Source organism: Anomaloglossus baeobatrachus, chromosome 4 (genome assembly GCF_048569485.1).
Source record: "Anomaloglossus baeobatrachus isolate aAnoBae1 chromosome 4, aAnoBae1.hap1, whole genome shotgun sequence".
Lineage (NCBI taxonomy): Eukaryota > Metazoa > Chordata > Amphibia > Anura > Aromobatidae > Anomaloglossus > Anomaloglossus baeobatrachus.
In genome coordinates, this window is record NC_134356.1 from 693394561 (window position 1) to 693419138 (window position 24578).

Sequence of the window (24578 nt, forward strand, 5' to 3'; positions counted from 1 at the left end):
TGAAACCTTATGGGCCACTGATCTAAATTTTCTTCTTGAGAAACTCATATTATATTGTACTAATAAATGTATAATTGTTTCCTTCTGAAACCAATTCACACAAAGAAGAATCAGAGAACAAACGTAAAAAAAGTAATTTTTATTGTGAAAAATTAAAATGCAAGATGAGGTGTAGTAACAATGGAGGTACACAAGGTGGCGTACCAGAACAGAGGAGAGAAAAAGTGTCCAGTTTATAAAAAACATAATACATGCCAAACACCAAAGAAAACACCCAGTCACAGATCAAATATAGCGTGTCAGGCAATCATAGAAAACCCTGTGATGAATAGATAAACTAAGGTGGCACAATTGAATAAAGGTAAATAAACCAAAAATCACTGACTCACCGCTGGAATGGCGCCAGATCCCACCTACGCATGTTTCGGCACTAGCCTTCGTCAGCCTTCACTGAAACATGCGTAGGTGGGATCTGGCACCCTTCCAGCGGTGAGTCAGTGATCTTTTACAAGACATCTTGCTGTAGTTTTGGTCAAACATTGCTTTAATCTCTTGCAGCTTGTCTAGTTCTCACAATGATGAGTTCCTGCTTTGAAGTCCTCAATAATCACAAACTCTTACTATCCCCACAACTGATTGACAGAGTGAGTGACACAAAGCGATAAGGCCCTGAGTTTACAATTCAAAAGGGTGATGGGCCAAGAAGGACCAGGGAATATGAGCCAAAGTAAGTGCCCCGGGCAGGAGTTTCCTAAGTGTCAGCAAGCTAGAAGCTAAGTTCGGCAATATTGGCACATCAACCATAGGTTGACCATATGACTCACTTACTGGCCTGTTGAGTAAAGCTGAGTTGTGAAAGTGGAAGCAAGATTGGTAGAGTAATGCCTAAGTGAGTTTGGGGAAGCAAAATGACTTTGTATAGCAATGTTCTGTGTAGAAGAAGAACCGTCAGAAAAGTTATGAAACCCTATCTACTGTACATAGATATCGTCAAGTGACTGTTCAGTAAAACATTGTTTTGAACAACTTGACCCCCCAGCCTATTTTCATCTTCCTGACAAGGCAAAATTTTTCAATTCTGACCAGTGTTACTTTATGAGGTAATAACACAGAAATGATTCAACGGATACCAGTGATTCTGAGAATGTATTTTCGAGAATGATTGTGCTTCATAATAGTGATAAATTTAGGAGATTATTTTTTGCATTTATTTGTGAAACTTGAGTAAAATTTTGAAAACGTCATAGTTACATATTTACATAGGTTGTAAAAAGACCTAGGTCCATCTGGTTCAACCTTCCTCCACCAGTTCTACATTTTGTCACTAAGTCACTTATAACAAACAATGTTGTGTACTGAGGAAATCATCCGGCCCTGATATAAAGCTGTTATAGTATCTGCCATTACTACCTCTTGTGGTCGGCATTCCACAGTCTGACCGCTCTAACTGTAAAGAACGCTTTCCTATTTAGCTGTCGGAATCGCTTTTCTTCCACTCGCAGTGAGTGCCCCCTGGTCCTTAGTACTGTCTTTGGAAGAAATAAGTCATGTGCCAGTCCTTTATATTGACCACACATGTATTTATACATAGAAATGAGATCTCCTCTGAGACGTCTTTTTTCTGAGCTAAACAAATCCGACTTTTTCAACCTGTCATCATATGTGAGGCCTCCATTCCTTGTAGTAGTCTAGTTGCCTGCCTTTGAACTGACTTTAACTTCTGAATGTCCTTTTTAAAAAGTTGAGCTCAAAACTGGATCCCATATTCCAGATGTGGCCTTACAAGTGATTTATAGAGGGGTAACAATACGTTGGGATCACAGAATCTAATATCTTTTTATTCACCCTAAAATCTTGTTTGCTTTAGCAGCTGCTGCTTGACATTGAGTGCTGCTGCTCAGCTTATTTATAAAAAGAATACCCAAGTCCTTCTCCTGTTCTGTAGTCCCAAGTTTACTTCCATTTAATGTATACACAGTTATAGGATTACTCCGTCCTAGGTGCATTACTTTACATTTATCAACATTAAATCTCATTTGCCAAGTATCTGCCCATTCTGACATCTTAAGCCCGCTTTACACGCTGCAATGTATCTTACAATGTGTCGGCGGGGTCATGTTGTAAGTGACGCACATCCGGCATCGTAAGGTACATTGCAGTGTGTGACAGGTACGTGTGATTGCGATTGAACGGTGAAACGTTCATCGCACGCACATCATTCCTTTCTCTAGAATTGAACGTCAGATTATTCATTGTACCCGGGGTAGCACACATCGCAGTGTGCGACACCCCGGGAACGATGAACAGATCTTACCTGCGTCCTGCGGCTCCCAGCCAGCAATGCGGAAGGAAGGAGGTGGGCGGGATGTTTACGTCCCGCTCAGCTCCGCCCCTCCGCTTCTATTGGTCGGCTGTCGCGTGACGTCGCTGTGACGCCGAATGTCCCTCCCACTCCAGGAAGTGGACTTCGCTGCCCACAGCGAGGTCGTATGGATGGTAAGTACGTGTGACGGGGGTTAATCATTTGTGCGGCACATTCAACAAATTCAACGTGCCACACTTACGATGGGGGCGGTTACGATCTCATACGATATCGTATGCTGGATCATAAAGTGTAAAGCAGGCTTTATCCAGATCTTTTTGTAATATTATACTATCAACGTCAGTTTTTAATATCCTACATAATTTGGTGTCATCAGCAAAGACTGACACTTTACTATTAATCCCATCCACAAGGTCATTAATAAAGAGATTAAAAGAAATCGGTCCTAGCACAGATCCCTGCGACCCCCACTGCTGACTATAGCCAATTTAGAGAATGTACCATTTATGACTATTCTTTGTTTCCTATCTTTTAGCCAATTTCTTACCCATCTGCTTATAGTTTCCCCTAGTCCTTGCTTCTGGAGCTTCAGTATAAGGCTATTATGTGGTACAGTATCAAAGTATCAAATGCTTTTGCAAAGTCCAAGGTAGTTGCCTGAATTCACCCTCTTACCTTTCTTAAAAATCAGTACCATGCTAGCCATTCTCCAATCCTGAGGCACCAACCCTAATACAAGATGAGATACAGCGTTATATCAAGTACTGAGCTAAATTCCCTCAATGTTCGTGGATGAATGCCATTTGGCCCAAAGGATTTATCAATGTTTAATTTACGCAGACACAGGCATACTTCTTCTTGTAGTAAATTAGTTATATTGGGGGAAATTGATTTTTGCCTTCTTGAATGATCCCTGAAACAGCCAGTTCCTTGGTGACCACCAATGAAAAGTGCCTGTTTAACCCCTTCACGACTGGCCGAACTTGCTCTTTTCAGTTTTTTTTATACAAAATATGTGTATATTTTCATTTTTTTTTAACCCTTTGATTTTTAATGGGGCGAAAGGGTCGTGATTTTAACTTTTAGGTTTTCTTTTTTTTAATTTTTCAAAACTTGTTTTTTACTTTTTTTATTTTACTACTCCTCCTAGGGCAATATAAGGATCAGCAGTCTGATCGCTCATTGTTTTCTCCCGATAACAGGAGCACCGCTCAGTAGAGATGAGCGAACCGGTCGCAGTTCGGCTCGTGCTTCGTTCGCTGAACGGAGGCCCCGTTCGAGTTCGGTTCGGCGAACCACTCGAACCCCATAGGAAACAATAGGAGGCAATCACAAACACATAAAAAAACATTATAAATGTACACATACAGTTAATAAACATTGCCATAACACTTACCGGTGCCCGCGATCCGTCCTGCACTCTGTCTCCCGCCGCTTTTCCATCGGAAATCGCTGCGTCTTCCCGGTAACCAGCAGTGATGCAGGGCCTATCGAGACGTTAAAATAGCTAAGTGACCAGTCACGTGTCTATTATCTCATTGGCTACAGACTGGTCACATGGCTAGACGTCATGTCCTGTCCTGTCCTGATCGTTTGTGCATCTCTGTGTACTGGCGAGATGCTCTGGCACACGGACGACTCCCCGTTCCTGCATGGGGCTCTCTTTACAGAGTCAGCCCACATGCAAGGACTGGCTGTCACAGCCGGTGAATAGCGGCACCGGGAATCACGTGATCGGAGCACCGTTGCTATGGCAACCCGGCTGTGAAGTGACCGCTAACAGCCGGCAGCCTGTGGTCACTCTCACTGAGTGATTTCTGCACGGGGCAGCAGCGTCTTTCTCCCATGCAGTGAAGCCTGATGTAGCAGAGCTCCATGGGCTGAAGGAGAGAAAAAAACAGAAGACCATGAATCGTGGAGGGGTGAGAGGGAGTAATACACATGGAGTCTCTAAGTGTGTCTATGTATTTATTTCTATTAAAGTATTTTTTCTCTGTGTGGTGTCTTTTTTTAACCCTTTATTGGAGATTCTTAATGGCTGGGTCAAACGTGCATGACATTAAGAATCTCTGGCTTAATACTAGCTAATAAAACAAAGCTAGTATTAACCCATTATTACCCAGCAAGCCACCCGTCTTCAGTGCAGCTGGAAGAGTTGGATACAGCGCCAGATGCTAGCGCATCTATGAGAGCGCCATTTTCTGGGGCGGCTGCGGACTGCAATTTGCAGCAGAAGGGCCCAGAAACCTCGGGCTAACCTATGCTGCGAATTCCAATCCCCAGCTGCCTAGTTGTACCCAGCTGGACACAAAAATGGGGCGAAGCTCACGTGTTTGTTTTTTTTTTTTTAAATATTTTTTATTTTTTAAATATTTCATGAAATTCATGAAATAATTAAAAAAAGGGCTTCCCTATATTTTTAGTTCCCAGCCGGGTACAAATAGGCAGCTGGGGGTTGGGGGAAGCCCGTAGCTGCCTGCTGTACCTGGCTAGCATACAAAAATATGGCGAAGCTCCCGTCATTTTTTTTTTTTAGTTTGTTGGGAAAAAACAATAAAAAATGCTTCCCTGGATTTTCCATTGCCAGTGAAGGTAACACCAAGCAGTGGGGGTTAGCAGCCAGTAGCTGCTTGGATTACCCTTATCTAGCAATACAAAAAATGCAGCGGGAGCCCATATATATATAATATATATTTTATTATTTATTTAAATAACTAACAAAATGGGCTTCCCTGTATTTTGATTGCCTAACATGACAGTGCTGTAAAAAGAAATCATTAAAAAAAAGACGTAGCACTCCACGGTATTTTTGATTCTTAGCAGAGATAAAGCAGACAGCTATGGGTTGCCACCCCTATCTGCCTGGCGTTACTGTGGCTGGCAATCAAAATACAGGGAAGCCCATTCATTTTTTTTATTTAAAAAATAGTTAAAAAAAAATGACGTGGGGTCCCCCCATTTTTGATAGCCAGCTAGAGTAAAGCAGACTGCTGTAGCCTGAAAACCACAGCTGGCAGCTTTACTGTGGCTGGGGATCCAATGTGGAGGTCACCCCAGGCTCTTTTTTATAATTATTTTAGAACTAATAATAATTAAAAAATAGTAGGGTCCCCCCCAAATTAGATTACTAGCCAAGGTAAAGCGGACAGCTGTGGTCTGGTATTCTCAGGGTTGGAAGGTCCATAGTTATTGGACCCCAATCCTGGTGCTACACCCCAGCTCATCCCGTGCCCTGGTGTAGTGGCAAACGGGGTAATAAATGGGGTTGATACTAGCTGTAAGGTCACCTGACATCAAGCCCAGCAGTTTGTGATGTCATGGCGTCTATCAGATACCCGACATCACAAACTGTCAGTACTAACAAAAAAAATAGACAAAAAAAATGTATTTTAAAAAAAGTCCCCAAAACATTCCCTCTTTCACCAATTTATTGTAGGGAAAAAAATTAAGGGGGTCACATGATGACTCTGGACTGTCTAGAATATGGGGGGACACGCTCAGGGAACGTATCCCCCATTTTCTAGGAGTGCAGACCCTCCATGTGAGGAGTGTGGGTGCAATGAATCTGCACCCACTCTCCCCGGGTCCACAGCAGCAGAGTCCATGTTGTAAGTGTTGCTACCAAAGCTGCAATGCCCTGCTTATGAGGTAAGGGCATGCCTAATCAGGAGAACTATTCTACATTTCCAAATATTGGTATTAGCTGATATTATTGCTATTCCACCTACTATATATTGGGGATAGGATCTTGGAGATGGAATGCCCCTTTAAGTCCAGTTATCCAGCTGAATGAATACTAAACAACAGAGCTTGCTATTTAGACTTGTTTACTTGTGGCGTATAACGGACTCTCATGTTTGGTAGTCGTTTAGCAGGGCAACTATAAAATCAAATACCTCCGTTTGGAAATGTAGTATAGCTCTCCTGATTAACTATGTTCCTTACCTCATGAGCAGGGCATTGTAGTTGCTTACAGATGCATGGTTACTGCCACTCACTGTGTCTGAACACAGGAAGCTGAGCTGACAGCCACTCTGTGCATGCGGCAGCGTCTATTGTGAAGGAGGGGGCCGCAGGGGATCAACGCTGCACAGGTATCGTGGGACACCGGGGAACACCGGTGGAGTTATAGGGGGTAACCTGGCAGGGCCTGGGTAGGAGTTTTCTGTCGCATGTGTCATTGTACATGCGACAGAAATCAGAGGAGTAGGGTGACTGCGGCCGGCGCGCTGCTGTGCACGTGGCCATCTTGGATTTCCGGGAGGGGGTCGGGGGGGCACTTTGGCGACACCAGGGGAACGGAGGGGACCTGGGAGGAGATTTATCTCCCATCTGACATGTTTCTTCTTGCCAGATGTGAGATAAATAATTTTTTACTGGTGCTGTCATTTACTGTAACCTGATCATCGGTATACGGTGTATACTGGTGATCACAAGAGCGGGGACCAGAAAAACCGGCCTGAATCATGATCTCCAGGGTCTCAGCTACCCCCTGAAATCCCCTGAGATTTTCGGACCCTGGGGGGCGCTATTTACTTATTTCTGCCTGCTATTTATAAACGGCAGATCAGAATAAGGCTACATTCACACGACCGATCCGTTTTTGCTGTCCGCAAAAAACAGTCCTTCTTTTCACGGGTGCATCCATGTGGCATCCGCTTCCGTTCCATGTACGGTTCGCATGTCATCCGTTTGTCATCCGTGCGCCTTCCGTTTTTTTTGCGTACTGCAAAAAAACTGAAGGAGGGAAAATACATAAATTTACCCAGGATCCATAGCTTCAACCTACATGAGGCGGTCACATGTTCACTCCAGTGCCATTTTCTACTGCTTTTTACAGCGTAGAGCGCTCTGGTGATTCTCCTGTGCTTGTACACTTCATATCAGTCTTTTCTGTCATTATAATGGCAGAAAGGCACATAATGTCCCACTCTCCTGCATTTTGTACTTTTGCACCCTTAGGTGCCTTTCATGTGGCACTAACAGGTGCTTAGCCTTGTAGTTACCAAAAAAAAAAATAAATTTAAAAAAAATGATGTGGGGTTTCCTCTATTTTTGTAGCCAGCTAGGGTAAAGCAGACGGCTGCAGCCTGCAGACCACAGCTGGCAGCTTCACCTTGGCTGGTAATCCAAAACTGAGGGCACCCCATGCTGTTATTTTAAATTAAATAAATAATTAAAAAAAAAAAAACACGTGGGGATTCCCCCAAAATTGGATCACCAGCCAAGGTAAAGCGGACAGCTGGGGTCTGATATTCTCAGGCTAGGGAGGTCCATGGTTATTGGACTCTCCCCAGCCTAAAAATAGCAGGCCGCAGCTGCCCCAGAAGTGGCGCATCCATTAGATGCGCCAATCCTGGTGCTTTGCCCCAGCTGATCCCGTGCCTTGGTGCGGTGGCAAATGGGGTAATATATGGGGTTAATACCAGATCCAGATGTGTAATGTCACCTGGCATCAAGCCCTGGGGTTCGTGAGGTCAGGCGTCTATCAGATACCCGACATCACCAACCCAGTCAGTAATAAAAAAAAATAGACGACAAACACATTTTTATTTGAAAAAACACTCTCCAAAGCATTTCCTCTTTCACCAATTATTTAGAAAAAAAACCAAATCCAGGTCTGCTGTAATCCAAGGGGTTCCCATGACAATCCATACCATAGTCAATGTCCCAGTCAATGAAGAACAGAATGTTCCCCATTGGCTGGGAGAGCAATGCAGTGACCTGAACTAACATCAATAGGTCAGCCCAGGTCACTGAAGGGCATGACGATCGCTGCTGTCAGGAGCGAGGTACATTACCTGCGGTGACAATCTCCTGCAGTGCTGACAGCAGACCTGTCACTGACTTCAATGACCACTGCCTTCACAGCCAAGTATCGCGGGAGCCTGTGACGTCACCACTAGTCACAGTCTAGGGTTGTCAGCGAGAGGAGGAAATGTGACAAGCGGCGGCCATGGAGGACAGTGACAGCACTGAGGTCGGGAGGGCGGGACTTCATCACCGCAGGTCAGCTGAGCAGGGTAATTTGTGCAGAGTGCGAGGTGGGTGGAGCTAAGCGGGGTAATGTGTGCTGAGTGCCAGGTGGGTGGAGCCAAGTGGGGTAATGTGTGCGAAGTGCGAGGTGGGTGGAGCGAAGTGGGGCAATGTATGCAGAGTGTAAAGTGGGTGGAGCTAAGCGGGGTAATGTTTGCAGAGTGCCAGGTGGGTGGAGCCAAGCGGGGTAATGTGTGCGGAGTGCACGGTGGGTGGAGCTAAGCAGGATAATGTGTGCAGAGTGCCAGGTGAGTGGAGCTAAGCGGGAAAATGTGTGCGGAGTGCCAGGTGGGTGGAGCCAAGCGGTGTAATGTGTGCAGAGTGCCAGGTGGGTGGAGCCAAGCGGGTAATGTGTGCAGAGTGCCAGATGGGTGGAGCCAAGTGGGGTAATGTGTGCGGAGTGCGAGGTGGGTGGAGCTAAGCGGGGTAAGGTTTGCGGAGTGTCAGGTGGGTGGAGCTAAGCGGGTTAATGTGTTCGGAGTGCGAGCTGGGTGGAGCCTAGCGGGGCCATGTGTGCGGGCGGCGGAGTGCAAAGTGGGTGGAGCCTAGCGGGGCCATGTGGCGCTGAGGACGTCAGTGCCAGGGACTGCATGGCTGGGGACAGATGAGTGTGAGGGTGTGTGTGTGTGTACATGCCGAGTGCAAGAGGGGGCGGAGCCGAGCGGGGAAGTGTCGGCTCCCTGCACACGTAACTAGGGTAAATATCGGGTTACTAACCCAAGCACTTTGCTTGGATACCCGATATTTATCTTGGTTACCAGCTTACCGCAGGCTGCCAGCGATAGCTCCCTGCACACTGTAGCTGTAAAAAGCCACACTTTTGCTGATAGAACCGTTCTCGAACGTAAGTCGAGCTGCCGAACTTTGAGCAAAAAGCTCGAGTTCTAGTTCAATCTAGAACACCCCCCAAAATCACTCGAACTGCGAACTGGAGAACCACGAACCGCGCTCAACTCTACCGCTCAGATTGGGAGAAAAGCTCATTTTTTGTAACCTGCAGTACTTAGCTTCTGGTTACAGGACCTGAGTCATGTGGGCTATAAGAATCATCCCATGACCCTGTGCTACCATGACAACCATCGGATTCACGTGATCATGTTATGTGACTTTCGGTGTCGGGCGATGAGTAAACTTCTACCGAAACTGCTATTCTAATGGCGCTGTCACATTTTGACAGAGCCATTTAAGGGGTTAATAGGAACTTGTAGATTGTGGATCTGCTTGTGCCTCCTAGGAACACATGGCAGCTGTACAAATCAGCTAGTATGTGCGCGTATCTCCCGGCTACCCACGGTAGCCATGTGGGAATAACACTATGGCCGCTAGGACATAATTTTACAGCTCACGATCATTTAGAGGCTAATATCTCAGCCTTTCCTTTATCCTCTCTAATTATTCTGTTCTGATCTTTTAACGGGCAGATACCATCTTTTTTTTATCTTTGAGCATTGAAATGTATTTATAAACAATTTGGGATTTATTTTAATGTCATTGGCGATTTTTGTTTCAGTAGCTAATTTTGCTTGTTTGATTTCTTTTTTGCATTTCCTATTGATATATTTATACTCCTGAAATGCTATTTCTGTATTCTCAGCCTTCAAGATTTTAAACGCCCTTTGTTTTTGTTTTATTATACTTTGTACAGTCTTATTTATCTATAGTGGTTTCTTTTTACTCCTGAACTTTTTTTTATCAGAGGGTATACAATTTTTACACGACTCAAGGAGTATAGCCTTAAACTTGCCCCCAGTTACCATAACATTGTTCTAATTTAAGCAATTAAGCTCTTCCCTTAATTATTTAAATCAACTTTCCTAAAATTCCAGGTCTTAGCATTTCCTCTTTCAAATGTTCTATTGAATATTACGTTGAAGCTTACCATATTATGATCGCTGGTGCCCAAGTGCTCCCGGACCTGTAGATCTGAAATTGTATCCGGTCTATTTGACAGGATCAAATCCAGCAAATTATCTAACTTGGTTGGTTGCATGATCACCTAAAGGCCCAGTCACACTAAACATCTTACCAGCGATCCCAAAAACAATACAACCTTATAGGGATCGCTGGTAAGTTGCTAGGAGGTTGCTGGTGAGATGTCACACTAAGCGACGCTCCAGCGATCCCACCAGCAACCTGACCTGGCAGGGATCGCTGGAGCGTCGCTACACGTGGAAGCATGCTGCACTTGGTAACTAAGGTAAATATCGGGTAACCAACCCGATATTTACCTTGGTTACCAGTGCACACCGCTTAGCGCTGGCTCCCTGCACACCTAGCCATAGTATACATCGGGTTAATTACCCGATGTGTACTCTGCTACGTGTGCAGGGAGCAGGGAGCCGGCTTCTTCGCACGCTGGTAACCACGGTAAACATCGGGTAACCAAGAAGCCCTTTCCTTGGTTAGCCAATATTTACCTTCGTTACCAGCGTCCGCCGCTCTCACACTGTCAGTGCCGCCTCCATGTTCCCTGCACTCTTAGCCACAGTACACATCGGGTTAATTACCCGATGTGTACTCCAGCTACGTGTGCAGGGAGCAGGGAGCCGGCACTGACAGCTGAGAGCGGTGGACGCTGGTAACGAAGGTAAATATCGGGTAACCAAGGAAAGGGCTTCTTGGTTACCCAATATTTACATTGGTTACCAGCATCCGCAGAAGCCGGCTCCCTGCTCACTGCACATTCAGTTGTTGCTCTCTCGCTGCCACACAGAGCGATATGCACTTCACAGCGGGAGAGCAACAACTAAAAAATGGTCCAGGACATTCAGCAACAACCAGCGACCTCACAGCAGGGGCCAGGTTGTTGCTGGATGTCACACACAGCAACATCGCTAGCAAGTTGGGCCTCAGCAGCGATGTTGCTTAGAGTGACGGTACCTTAAGAGCAGTAATTATCTTGAATTATAGATAAGAACTTACAGCTTTTAGCACAACTTGAGGATTCTATGTCCCACTGAATGTCTGGATAGTTGAAATCCCCCATAATAAGGACCTGATTATTATTTGATGTTCTTTGAACTTGTTGCAGCATTTCACCCTCTACCTGTTCAGCTATATTAGGAGGCTTATAGCAAACTCCGATTAGCAGCTGTTAATTATTGTCGTCTCTGTGTAAAGTTGCTCATACTGTCTTTACATTGTTGCAGCTCCCCTCAATATTGTCACTGAGCACAAGTCTTAAGTTAGATTTGATAAATTTACACACCCCTCCACCTTTTTTGTCTTTCTGGTCCATTCTGAATAACCCTCTGTATTTGTCACCCAGTCATGCTCTCATCCAGATCAGTTCGCATAATGGCCACCAGATCATAATCCATTGTTGACATAAGAGTCTCCAACTTATTAATTTTGTTTACAAGATTTCTTGCATTTGCTAACTGACATTAAATAGTATTAACACATTTCTTACTCATCACCTCTCTACCTCCCTACTTTGAAAGCGAGAGACAGAGAGTGAGGGAGAATGGGAGAGAGAGAAAATTACTTAGTTGCTATCTTGGACAATGCCGGGTACTACAGCTAGTCAAAATATAAAACCAATTAATCTAATCAGTAAAGGGTGTACTCAGAAAAAATTCAAAATGACAAAATTGTGTTTTTTTGGTCTCCGCAACATTGCATTAAATATAATAGAAAATAGCAACCACAGCACAATTCTTTTTTTTTTTTTTCGCTAACTACTGAATTTTTTTTCACCACTTAGCTAAAAGTAAAACTATATATATTTGGTATCTACAAGCTCATACTGACCTTTATTTAAAATACTTCTACATATCCAAGTGATTCTGATGCAGTTTTTTGAGGCACATTGTATTTTATGTTAGTGGTAATATTTGGTCAAAACGATTTGTGTTTACTTTTAAAACTGTAAACAATTTGGCAAAAAGTTTGAACAATTTTTAAATTTTGAATTTTTCTATGCTCCTAAACTAGATAGTTATACCACACAAAATCGATGATAAATATTATTACTATATGTTTACTTTATAACAGCATCATTTTTTAAACAAACTTTTTTTTAGGAAGTTAGTAAGATTATGGGAAAAAATAGTTGAGTATCTCCAATTAAAACATAACTTTTCATAATATGATAAAAGGATGTGCTATCTAAAAGAGCCACCTACAGTGGTCATTGGTCAGTGGTCAGTGGTCAAACATACATATACAGTGTGTCCACCCATATCCTGTCCACCGCCATTAATTTGAGAATGGCGGCAGCTATAGGCATAGAAGTGGTGTCTAGGTATAGTAAAGTAGCGATGTGCTACACAATGAAACCACTTATAGCGCCACCTGGTGAAAAATAACGGAGTTAGCATTTTTATCTCGAAAACAAAACGAGATAGAGAAAAAAAGTGAATTACAAAGTTGTAGGGCATCATCAATTCAATACGAATCGACACCTTGCATACAGAAATGCTGTGATATTAAACCCATGACCCCCCAAAACATTGAATGCTGGTCACACATATGGCACTCATTTAACTTTGATGCTCAAAGTGGCCACCATCAGCTGCAATGCACATCTGGCCTCTGCACAGCATACTGTGTCTTGCTGCACGTTGTGCAATATGGTAGGTGACACGTTTGCACAAGCATCTGTGATACGTCGTTTTAGGTCCTGCAATGTTGGTGGAGGGGTCGCATACACCTGCTTTTTGATGTGACCTCACAAAAAGAAGTCCAATGGGGTCAGGTCAGGTGAGCGTGGAGGCCACTCCACACAGCCACCATACCCAATGACTTGTAAGAAGGTTTCCATGAGGTATCGCTTCACGTCCGCAGCCTTGTAAGTTTTACACGGTCTAATCATAGCATTTCTGTATGAAACGTGTCGATTTGTATTGAATTGATAATGCCCTGCAACTTTGTAATTCACTTTTTTTCTCTATCTCGTTCCGTTTTCGAAATAAAAATTATAACTTTGTTTTCCACCAGGTGGCACTATAGGTGGTTTCATTGCGTAGCGCATGGCTACTTTACTATACCTAGACACCACTTCTATGCCTATAGCTGCCACCGTTCTCAAGTTAATGGCGGTGGACAGGATATAGGTAAACACACTATATATACAAACAACAATAACCTACGCAGTCTGGGTAAGATGAGCTGACAATGGTCTGTTTCTCAAATCCAAGACAAAATGGGTAGATATTAATATATAATATTGACAGTGGTCAATTTAATAGAGATTCTAAACTCTACAGTGTCTTGAAGGACCTGATGTAACATTAGTTTTTACATATGCTTTAAGAAGTAAACTAAGGAACAATCTCACCCATTCTGTGGATTGCATGGAATCATCTTCAATAGAGATGAGCGTATCTTCAGAGGTTCGGTTCGTGTTCGCCAACTTCTCCTATGTTTGCCAAATGGTTGGACAAATGTTCCGAACACATTGAATTCAATGGGAGGCAAAAAAAAAAGGCATAGACAACACCTGTATAGGGGACCAAAAGCTGCAAAAACAGTTGAAATCCTTTTACAATGGAGCCACACTGTTGTGGAACAGCTATTAACTTTTTGTACTATTAACCCCATTACGATTGCCTTACAGAAATAAACTGCCGCAGAAAATGATGCGTATTTTGATCCGCCAATTATAAACGGTAGACATAAAAAAGTAAATAGCGCCCCCCAGCGTCAGAAAATCTCTGGTGTTTAAGCTACTGGGGGTAGCTGGGACCCTGGAGATCACCAATCAGGCTGTTTTTTCTGGTCCCCGTACAGACGATCACTGATACACACCAGAGAATTGTGATCACGATGCAGAAAATGGAAGCGCCGGTAAAAAATGATTTCTCTTCCATCTGGCATGATCAAACTTGTCAGACGGGAGATAAATCTCCTCCATCAGTCCCCCAGTGTGGCAAAGTGTCACCACCCCCGGTCCACCTCCTCCTCCCCTTCCGATCTCCTTAAATGGCCCCAATGTGTATGGCGCGCATGCTGCTCGCGTCCTCCTCCTCTGATTTCTGCTTCATCTGACATGTCATTTGAGGCAGAAAAGTCAATGCCAGGTCCAGCCAGGTCATCCCCGGTCCCATCGGTCCCATCAGTACCTCTCAAGCAGCATCAATCTCCGGCCACCCCTCCTCATCGGAAGAAATGCTGGCTGCATGCTCAGACAGCGGCTCTCAGCCGGCTTTGCACTCATTGAAACGGAGCTTACTGCTATCACACTGCCGTACCGTGGACCTAGGGAGTGTGAGAGTGTGAGTGCAATAAGCTCCGTGTCACTGCAGCCACACTCCTCACATGGAGTTTCTGGACTACCAGAAAATGGGGGATACGTTCTCTGAGCGTGCACCACTGCAGGTCACTCTTCCCTTGGCTTTACCGGGACAGTGTGAGTGCAGTACTATCAGCTCACTAAAGCCACACTCCTGATTTAGAGTTACTGCACTTCTAGAAAATGGGAGAAGTGTTCCCTGACTGTGCCCCACATATTCTGGAAGGGGCAGAGTCATCATGGGACCATCAAAATGAATTTAGTCAGATCAGATTTTTTTTTTCAATAAATTGGTGAAAGATGGAATGTGTTGGGGAGTGTTTTTTCCCTCAGAATGTTTTTATCGTCTTTATTATTTTATTACTGACAGCTAGTGATGTTGAGTATGTCAATCTGGTATTCCCTGCTTTCCCCTCCCACTGGCACCCATGATTGGTTGAAGTAAGAAACGCCTCCACGCTGAGTGACAGCTGTCTCACTGCAACCAATCACAGCCACTGGCGGGAGGGTGTATGTCGTGCAGTAAAATAAATAAATCAATAATTAAAAAAAAAAACCCTGCGGTTTCCCCAATTTTGATACCAGCCAAGATAAAGCCACACGGCCGGAGGCTGGTATTGCCAGAATGGGGAGCGCCACGTTATGGGGAGCCCATCACCCTAACAATATCAGCCAGCAGCCACCCGGAATTGCCGCATCCATTCGATGCGACAGTCCCGGGAGTCTACCTGGCTCATCCCGAATTGCCCTGGTGCGGTGGCAATCAGGGTAATAAGGTTAGGTTAATCATAACAGGCGTCTCCCCAAGATACCTTCCTTGATTAACCTGTAAGTGAAAGTAAATAAACACATACACCAGAAAAATCCTTTATTTGGAATAAAAGACAAAAAAAAACCTCATTTACCTCTTTATTAATCCCCAAACAACCATCCAGGTCCGAAGTAATCCACACAACGCTTTCAGCTCTGCTACATAAAGCTGACAGGGAGTGCCATAGAACAGGAGCATCAGCTCCACGCAAAAACTGAAGTGAGCCGCGCTGTCACCGGAGACTTCACTCAGGCATTGTCTGCGTGTGATATCTCTCTCTCTTTTTCTCTTTTTCTCTCTCCCTCTCTCTTTCTTTTTTTCTCTTTCTCGCTCTCGTTTTCTCTCTCTCTCTTTTTCTCTCTCTCTCTTTTTCTCTCTCTTTCTCTCTCTCTTTCTCTCTTTCTCTGTCTCTCTCTCCTCTGTGTAGATGAATAATCCACGTCTGAATTCTCTACTGCAATACAGAGGTCAAGATTACCAAATCTTCCCATGCTTTTCATTACAGGCAGTGGCTCAATGGGTAGAGCTGCCGCCTAAGAAGAATTAGTTCATGAGTTCAAGTTCCGGCCGTCCCGGTAAAGAATTTAATTTATTTATAATTTTAAATTATAATTATTATTTATTTATCATTATAATTTAATTTAATTATGCACTGAGGGGAGAAGTCGGACATCAGCTATGAGCCGCGGGACACACCTCTAAAATCGGAGCAGTTAACGGAATGAGGCTGCTTTCTCTTTCTTTTTCTCTCTTTCTCTCTTTTTCTCTCTCTTTCTCTCATTTTCCTTCTTTTTCTCTTTCTCTCTTTCTCTTTCTCTCTTTTTCTCTCTTTCTCTCACTCTCTTTTTCTCTCTCTCTTTTTCTTTCTCTCTCTTTTTCTCCCTCTCTCTTTCCTCTTTGTAGATGAATAATCCACTTCTGGATTCTCTACTGTAATACAGAGGTCAGGATTACAAAATCTTTCTATGCTTTTCATTGCAGGCAGTGGCTCAATGGGTAGAGGTGCCACCTAAGGAGAATTAGTTCATGAGTTTGAGTCCCGGATGTCCACTCCTGATAAAGAATTTAATTTAATTTATTTATAATTTTAAATTATAATTATTATTTATTTATAATTATAATTTAATTATGCACTGAGGGGAGGAGCCGGACATCAGCTGTGAGCCACGGAACACACCTTTAAAATCGAGCAGTTAACAGAATGAGGCTCCTTTCTCTCTCTTTTTCTCTCTTTTTCTTTCTTTTTCTCTCTCTTTCTCTCTCTTTTTCTCTCTCTTTCTCTCTTTTCTCTCTTTTCTCTCTTTTTCTCTCTTTTTCTTTTTATCTTTCTCTCTTTTTCTCTCTCTTTCTCTCTTTTTCTCTCTTTTTCCCTCTTTCTATATTTCTCTCTCTTTCTCTCTCTTCCTCTCTCTTTCTCTCTCTCTCTTTCCCTCTCTTTCTCTCTTTCTTTCTCACTCTCTTTTTCTCTCTTTCTCTCTTTTTCTCTCTATTTCTCTTTTTCTCTCTTTTTTTCTCTCTTTCTTTTTCTCTCTTATCTCTCTCTTCTCTCTCAGACCTGGCGATGAGCAGCTGATGCGGTCACCTGACGGAATCAGCTAACACTATAAGTCGAGCGGTGTGGCCGGCTTTTTACCGCCCGGCCGGTTAAACTATCAGCTGATGCTTTCGGACAGCAGTCTGTACAGAAGTGTGTAGTTTGTTTGGTTTTTTTGCACTGATGTATCAGCTGATTGTATAAAAGCCGTTTATACAATCAGCTGCTATGTCATGTGATTCAGGCCCTTGAACCTGACACATCATCTGATCGCTTTGCCTTCCAGCAAACCGATCAGAGGAAATTGGATCCGGACTGGACGGCGCGGCACCCTTGACCCAGGATTACTGTGGAGGGGGGTTCTTTATTTCAATAAAGATGGAGTCACTAATTGTATTGTTTTTTCTTTCTAATAAAAATATTTTTCTGTGTGTTGTGTTTTTGTTTTATCTGTACTAGAAATTCATGGTGGCCATGTCTAATATTGGCGTGACACCTTGAATTTTGGGCTTAGGGCCAGTAGATAATATACAGTTAACTTTAACCCCATTATTACCCAGCAAGTCACCCGTTACCAGGGCAGCTAGAAGAGTTGGATACAGCGCCAGAAGATGGCGCTTCTATTAAAGCGCCATTTTCTGGGGCAGCTGCGGACTGCAAGTCTCAGCATGGATGCCCAGAAAGCTTGAGCACCCTGCGCTGCAGATTCCAATCCCCAGCTGCCTAGTTGTACCTGGCTGGACACAAAAATTGGGCGAAGCCTACGTAATTTTTTTTTTTAATTATTTCCTGAAATTCGTGAAATAATAAAAAAAAAGGGCTTCCCTATATTTTTTGTTCCCAGCCGGGTACAAATAGGCAGCTGGGGGTTTGCTTAAAAATGTTATTTTTTTACTTTCTTCCTCTAAAACCAGGGTGCGTCTTATTGTCCTATTCCTCTTATAGTCCGCAAAATGTGGTATATACATATATATATATATATATATATATATATATATATATATATATATATATATATATATATATATATATATGTATATATATATATATGATAGTTAGAATGTACTGTAGATTTCTTTTTCTTTCAAGATTACAATTGACATTCTGTAATACTTTTATAAGAAATAAGTTTTCAGTTTAATTCAAAATAGGATCCTTTTGTGTAAAATATGTTTATGTCTGTGTCTCTATTTTATTATATTAATATTATTTTGTAATATTTACCAAATATGATACAAAAATAAACAGAATCCAGAGAGATTAAGTCTCAGTGGACAATTATTGTGCAGCAGCTCCGGGGAGAGGTGAGGAGCTCCTTTCTGACTCTCTATAAATGCGATAAGTAAATGACTAGGTTACTGGATACATGAAACATGAAAATTACACTTCCGGAACCTGTTTACAGTTATATAAATGTTCTCGTGTTTTCACTTCCTAATTCTAATATTATAAGACTTTCTAAATACTATATTAAACAGTTTCACACATGGACACAATAGAAAAACCTCAGGTAAGAAAACTTTTTTCGATTTGTTTAAAATCTAAATTTATTTTTTTCATTTGTTTGTTAAGATGAATCTTTTATGTATTTATTTTTTTACTTTGATGTTTTCCTATCCTCATTTTCATGTACTCGATTACAATTTTGCTGACATTATATGTAAATAACAAATAAAATATACTGTAAAGACTTAAACCACAATCTTGATAAAATATTAAAGGAATTTAGCAGATTTTGCCTTTCTTGTAAGATATTTAAGTTAATTGTGCTGAAATTAATTTTTATTTTTACATTTTTTTCTGTTTTTTTAATTGGATTTCTATTGTAACTGTTTTACATCATTGTTAACTTTTCTTTCCATTTTTTCTAGACGACATTTGCAAATAATGTCACCTTGGTCATTCTTCTAGGATTTTCAAATCTTCAAAATTTCAAAATCCCGTTCTTCTGTCTCCTGGTCCTCATTTACTGGGCAACTATTTCCGGGAATTTTTTAATCATTGCTTTATATCTACTGAGTAAATCCCTCCAGTCCCCCATGTACTTCTTCATTACCCATCTGTCCTTGTGTGACATCCTGCTGACTACAGACATTGTCCCCACCCTTCTCCTTACTGTACTGTATGAGGGAAGCTCGGTGACTCTCATCGGTTGCATCCTCCAACTGTCTTTCTTTATTATGTCAGAGACCTCAGAATGTCTTCTACTGTCGGTGATGTCCTATGACCGATATCTGGCCATCTGTAACCCCCTTCGTTATAACACCATCATGAATCCCATGTTTTGTGTGTTGTCTGTCACTATAATTTGGTTCATTGTTTTTATTATAGCCTTAATTGATGTAATTCCTATGTTTTATTTGTATTTCTGTGGACCACACGTTATTGACCATTTCTACTGCGACTTGGAACCTATTCTGCAGCTCTCCTGCTCTGATATATCTATATTCCATATACAGTTTCTTATCATTGGTGTTTTAAATGGATTTTGTCCCTTCATGATAATTGTGATATCCTATGTGTACATTGTCATCACCATTCTGAAGATCCCATCCACCACCGGTAGACATAAAGCCTTCTCCACCTGCAGCTCCCACCTCATTGTGGTTTCCATGCTTTATGGGACACTAATTAATGTTTATATGTTTCCATCAAGAGGACAATCCCTGACCATGAGCAAAGTCTTATCTCTGATTTATACTGTGCTGACTCCACTGCTTAATCCCATTATATACACTCTGAGGAACAAAGACTTTAAAGAAGCTCTTCACAAACTAAAATGTGTCTAAAATACAAGAATGAGGTAGGGATTTGTATGCATTTAACTCTGTAAGTGTCTGGATCAACCAAAGCCACAGGCATAGCTGAAAGCTTGTCGGCCACTGACTTAAGATACCGTCACACTTAGCGACGCTCCAGCGATCCCACCTGGCAGGGATCGCTGGAGCGTTGCTACATGGTCGCTGGTGAGCTGTCAATCAGGCAGATCTCCACAGTGATCAGAGATCAGCCACCAGCCATCAGCGACCTGTGTAATGGTGCTGTGCTTCGTAACCATAGTACACATTGGGTTACTAAGCAAAGCGCTTTGCTTATAATTACCCGATATGTACCTTGGCTACGTGTGTAGGGAGCAGGGAGCCGACTTCTAGAAGCTGCGGACGCTGGTAACCAAAGTGTACCTTGGTTACCAGCGTCCACAGAAGCCGGCTCCCTTCTCCCTGTGCATTCAGATCCTTGCTTACTCGCTGTCAAACACAGCGATGTGTGCTTCACAGCAGGAGAGCAACAACCAAAAAATGGTCCAGGACATTCAGCAACGACCGGCGACCTCACAGCAGGGGCCAGGTCGTTGTTAGATGTCACACACAGCGACATCGCTAGCAAGATCGCTTTTGCGTCATACAAAACGTGACTCAGCAGCGATGTCGCTTAGTAAGACGTGGCCTTTACAGTAGCATATAAAACTTAAATTAGTGTTATTGTGAACAGTTATGCAAGTTGAAGCTTAAATGATCTTTAAAAGACATACATTTCAAGAAGAGACATGTCTTTTGAATTATAGGCAAAGATATCTATATTTTCAATGTTTACATTTTAAAATAACCCCAAAAAATTAAAATGTGCCAATGCAAAAGTTTGGGCTCCATCTATATTTAGTACCTAGTAGCACCCTCTTTGGCAGGTATCACAGCTTGTAAATATTTTTTGCAGCTAGCCAAGAGTCTTTCAATTCTTGTTTTGGGTATTTCTTATACATTCTTCCTTGGAAAAGTCTTCAATTTCTGTGAGATTCCTGGCTCATCTTGCATGCCAATGATAATCAATGATGATCAGATCAGTGAACTCTGAGGGTCATTGTAAAACCTTAAACTTGCACCTTTTAAGGTAGTTTATTGTGGACTTTCACACTTGTTTATGATCATTATCCATTTGAACAAGCCATGTGTCTTACAACTTCAGCTTTTTTATAGATGGTGTTATGTTTGCATGAAATTTCATGGAATTCATATTTCCATCTACACATGAAATATTCCCTCTGCATTTGACTACAACACAACCCCAAAGCATGATTGATCCACCCCCATGCTTAATGGTTAGGGAGGTATTATTTTCCTTAAATTCTGTGCCCTTTTTTCTGCACACGTACATTTGATCATTTTGGCCACAGAGTTCTATTTTAACTTCATTGGTCCACAGGACTTGTTTCCAAAGTGTATCACCCTTGTAGATAATTTTTTTTGCATACTTCTGAAATTGAACTTTTTGGGGAGGATGCATAAGAGTTTTCTTTCTGATGACTCTTCAATGAATGCCATATTTGTGCAGGTGTCTGAGCAGTAGAACAATGTATAACAACTCCACAGTCTGTTAAATCTTCCTGGAGGTTTTTGGCAGTCAAGCAAAGGTTCTGATTTGCCTATCTAGCAATCCTATGAGCAGCTCTCACAGATTGCTTGGTCTGCCAGACCTTATCTTGACCTCCACAGTTCCTATTAATTGCTATTTCTTAATTACATTTGAAATTGAGGGAAAGACAACTTGAAAACACTTTACTGTCTTCTTATTTCTTTCTCCTTCTTTGTGGGCACCATCATTTTCATTTTCAGAGTGCTAGGCAGCTACTTAAAACAACCCCTGGCTGATGTTTTTTTGCATAGTTAGAGGAGGGTGGGTTTTTATAATGCTGTAAATTTGAGTCACCTGGCCTTTCCTAACGATGATCGTGAACAAGCCATAACCCTAAAAGGCTAATTAAGGTCTGAAGCCTTGGTTACTTATCTGAGCACAAATGTTCAAGGGTGACCAAATATTTGTAGCAGCCCATTTTCCTTTTTGTAATTATTCAAATATAAAAGATGAAAATTTTTTTGGCTTAAAAAATAAAGGAAATGTGTCGTCTTTACTTTATGCCTTTTAGAGATCATTTCATCTTCAACTTGCTGAACTGTTCATAGTAACAATAATTTTGACCAATTGTACCCAAATGTTTATATGCCACTGTGAATGTGAATAACAATAATAGACACTGCAGTCTCTTAGAATAGAAGAAAAAAATTTTCTAAGAAGAAAAAAGAAGACGAAGTTGAAAGTTTCTTATGCAAACACACTTGTATTTTTAATTGATATGGTGACTAAGAAGACATGGGACGTTTCGGCCTTACTCGGCCTTTATCATGCCAAGTCACTGCACCAAGGAATTTTTTCGCAGGATAATTTTTCAAAGGAGAATTTTTTCAAAAGAAGAAAAGAGGATGTGGGAGGAATCCGCTCATAGGGTCTTTTTAGTAGTAAGTATCACTGGAGGTAAGTTCTGGATAGTGTTATCCACAAGTTTTTCTTTTTTAATTTTTTCGAGGTTCCGTCCTTTGTATGGATGGTAGGCTGTGTCATTAATTTTGAGAGCCAGAGGGTCTTTATGGTGGGCTATACCTGAAAATAACTTGGGGGAGTGATCACACAAGTATATGAATTCATTTATATAATGGTTATGCCAACCTCCATCTGTATAGTAGTTATAAAGTGAAACACACACTGCCAAACCCTGGGAAGGCGGCTTTAAGGAGAAACTCCACTCCACCAATGCAAGGTTTCACTTTATAATTCCTTGGTGCAGTGACTTGGCGTGATAAAGGCCGAGTAAGGCCGAAACGTCCCATGTCTTCTTAGTCACCATATCAATAAAAATACAAGTGTGTTTGCCTAAGAAACTTTCAACTTCGTCTTCTTTTTTCTTCTTAGAAATTTTTTTTCATCTATTCTAAGAGAGTGCAGTGTCTATTATTGTTATATACGGACAGGACCACGGTCCCCTCACTCGCACCTCTAAACAATCTATTTTTTGTCTGAGTGCACACCATAAATCTTAAAAAAACTGTGAATGTGAAAGCAGTGTCCCTGGTATTGATGTACAATTAAACTGAATCTTAAACTAGAGAGCAAAATAAATTAGTAGCAGAGACCCTGATTCCATCACTTTTTCTCTTACAAGGCATCTTGCTGTAGTTTTCATCAAACACTGTTTAATCCTCTTCAGCTTGTCTAGTTCTCTCAATGATGAGTTCATGCTATGCTCTTACTATCCCCAACACTGATTGGTGGGTTTTTGTCCATTCACAGTGTAAGCAGAAATCTGGTAATAAATGGAGAGGATGAGATTAGTAACACATCATCATTAAGGTAACTACCAGAGAAAGTCATTGTAAGAAGACGGACATACTGCTCAGGTTCCCACTTGAAGACACCAGGTTTATTGTAATTTGGAATGTGAAATGTGTTAATAATGTTAAAGTGTGTATTGCTCGACAACAAGGAAAGATGGAGTAAAGGGTGCTTTACCCGCTGCGACATCGCTAACAAAATATCGTGGGGGTCACGGTGTTTGTGACACACATCCGGCGTCGTTAGCGACATCGCAGTGTGTGACAGCTAGGAGCGACAATCAACGATCACAAAAACGGCAAAAATTATTGATCGTTGACACGGTGCTCCTTTTCATAATATTATTGGTGGTGCATGCCGCTGGTTGTTCGTCGTTCCTGCGGCATGACACATCGCTATGTGTGACACCGTAGGAACGATGAACATCTCCTTACCTGCATCCACCGGCAATGAGGAAGGAAGGAGGTGGGTGGGATATTCCACCCGCTCATCTCGCCCCCTCCGCTTCTATTGGATTGCTGCCGTGGGACGTTGCTGTGACGCCGCATGAACCACCCCCTTAGAAAGGAGGCGGTTTTCCGGCCACAGCGACGTCGCAGGGAAGGTAAGTTCGTGTGATGCGTGTAAGCGATGTTGTGCGCCACTGGCAGCAATTTGCCCGTGACACACAACCAACGGGGGCAGGTACCCTCTCTAGCGATATTGCAGCGTGTAAAGTGCCCCTTGGGCTTTCTGTACACGCTGCGTTTTTTGCCTCATTTTTGCACGTTTTTTTGGTGCAGTTTTGTTCCTAAAACTGCATGCATTTCCTTCACCAGCAAAGTCTATGAGATTTCCCTTTTTCTGTCCGCACAGTGCAACTTTTCTTTGCCTGCATCTTTGTGGTGACCATAAAGATGCAGCATGTCAATTCTTTCTGCATTTTTGCCAGCATTTTTGAGCCATTAGGGTAAATAGATTTGAGTTAAAAAATGCACTCGGCAAAAACAAGGTAAAAAACGCAGTAAAAATGCATGCCGAGGGTGCATTTTTTTTGGGACCAAAAACATGCATCTTTGTGGTCACCACAAAGATTCAAGGTGCATACATAGCCTTAATAATTGGATTTAGTCCAGAGTGGGCAGGACTAGATTAAAAGGACAGTGATGGTTTCTCGTAAGGATAGCAGTTAGGGCCCAGCGTGAAGAAGTGATGGCCCTAAGATCTGAGTAGTGAGCAGAGCTGCATGACGTGGGTGTCACTGATGCAGGAAGAGACCAAAGAGAAGATAGCATGATCCAGAGCACCGAGAGAAAGAGTTGATCGAGGTACAGAGTGAGTGACTTGAGACGGGTCCTGGGACAGAACACCTAGCGGTATGGCCCTGATTTTACAAGTCAGAGAGGTGAAGGGCCAAGATGGACCAGAGAATATAAGCAAAGTGAGTGTCCCTTGCAGGAGTTTCCTAAGCATCATTGCATTATTGACAGATTGACCC

At 42.4% G+C, this 24578-nt stretch overlaps 1 protein-coding gene across 1 annotated transcript; it reads left to right on the forward strand.

The window, feature by feature from the left end:
- The first annotated feature begins 693 nt into the window (after positions 1-693).
- On the forward strand, positions 694-19728 carry LOC142302989 (olfactory receptor 10AG1-like). The gene is made up of 3 exons (XM_075344090.1): positions 694-727; positions 18418-18449; positions 18811-19728. Exons 1-3 carry the CDS (start codon positions 694-696, stop codon positions 19726-19728), a joined length of 984 nt encoding a protein of 327 aa, XP_075200205.1.
- Positions 19729-24578: the final 4850 nt, after the last annotated feature.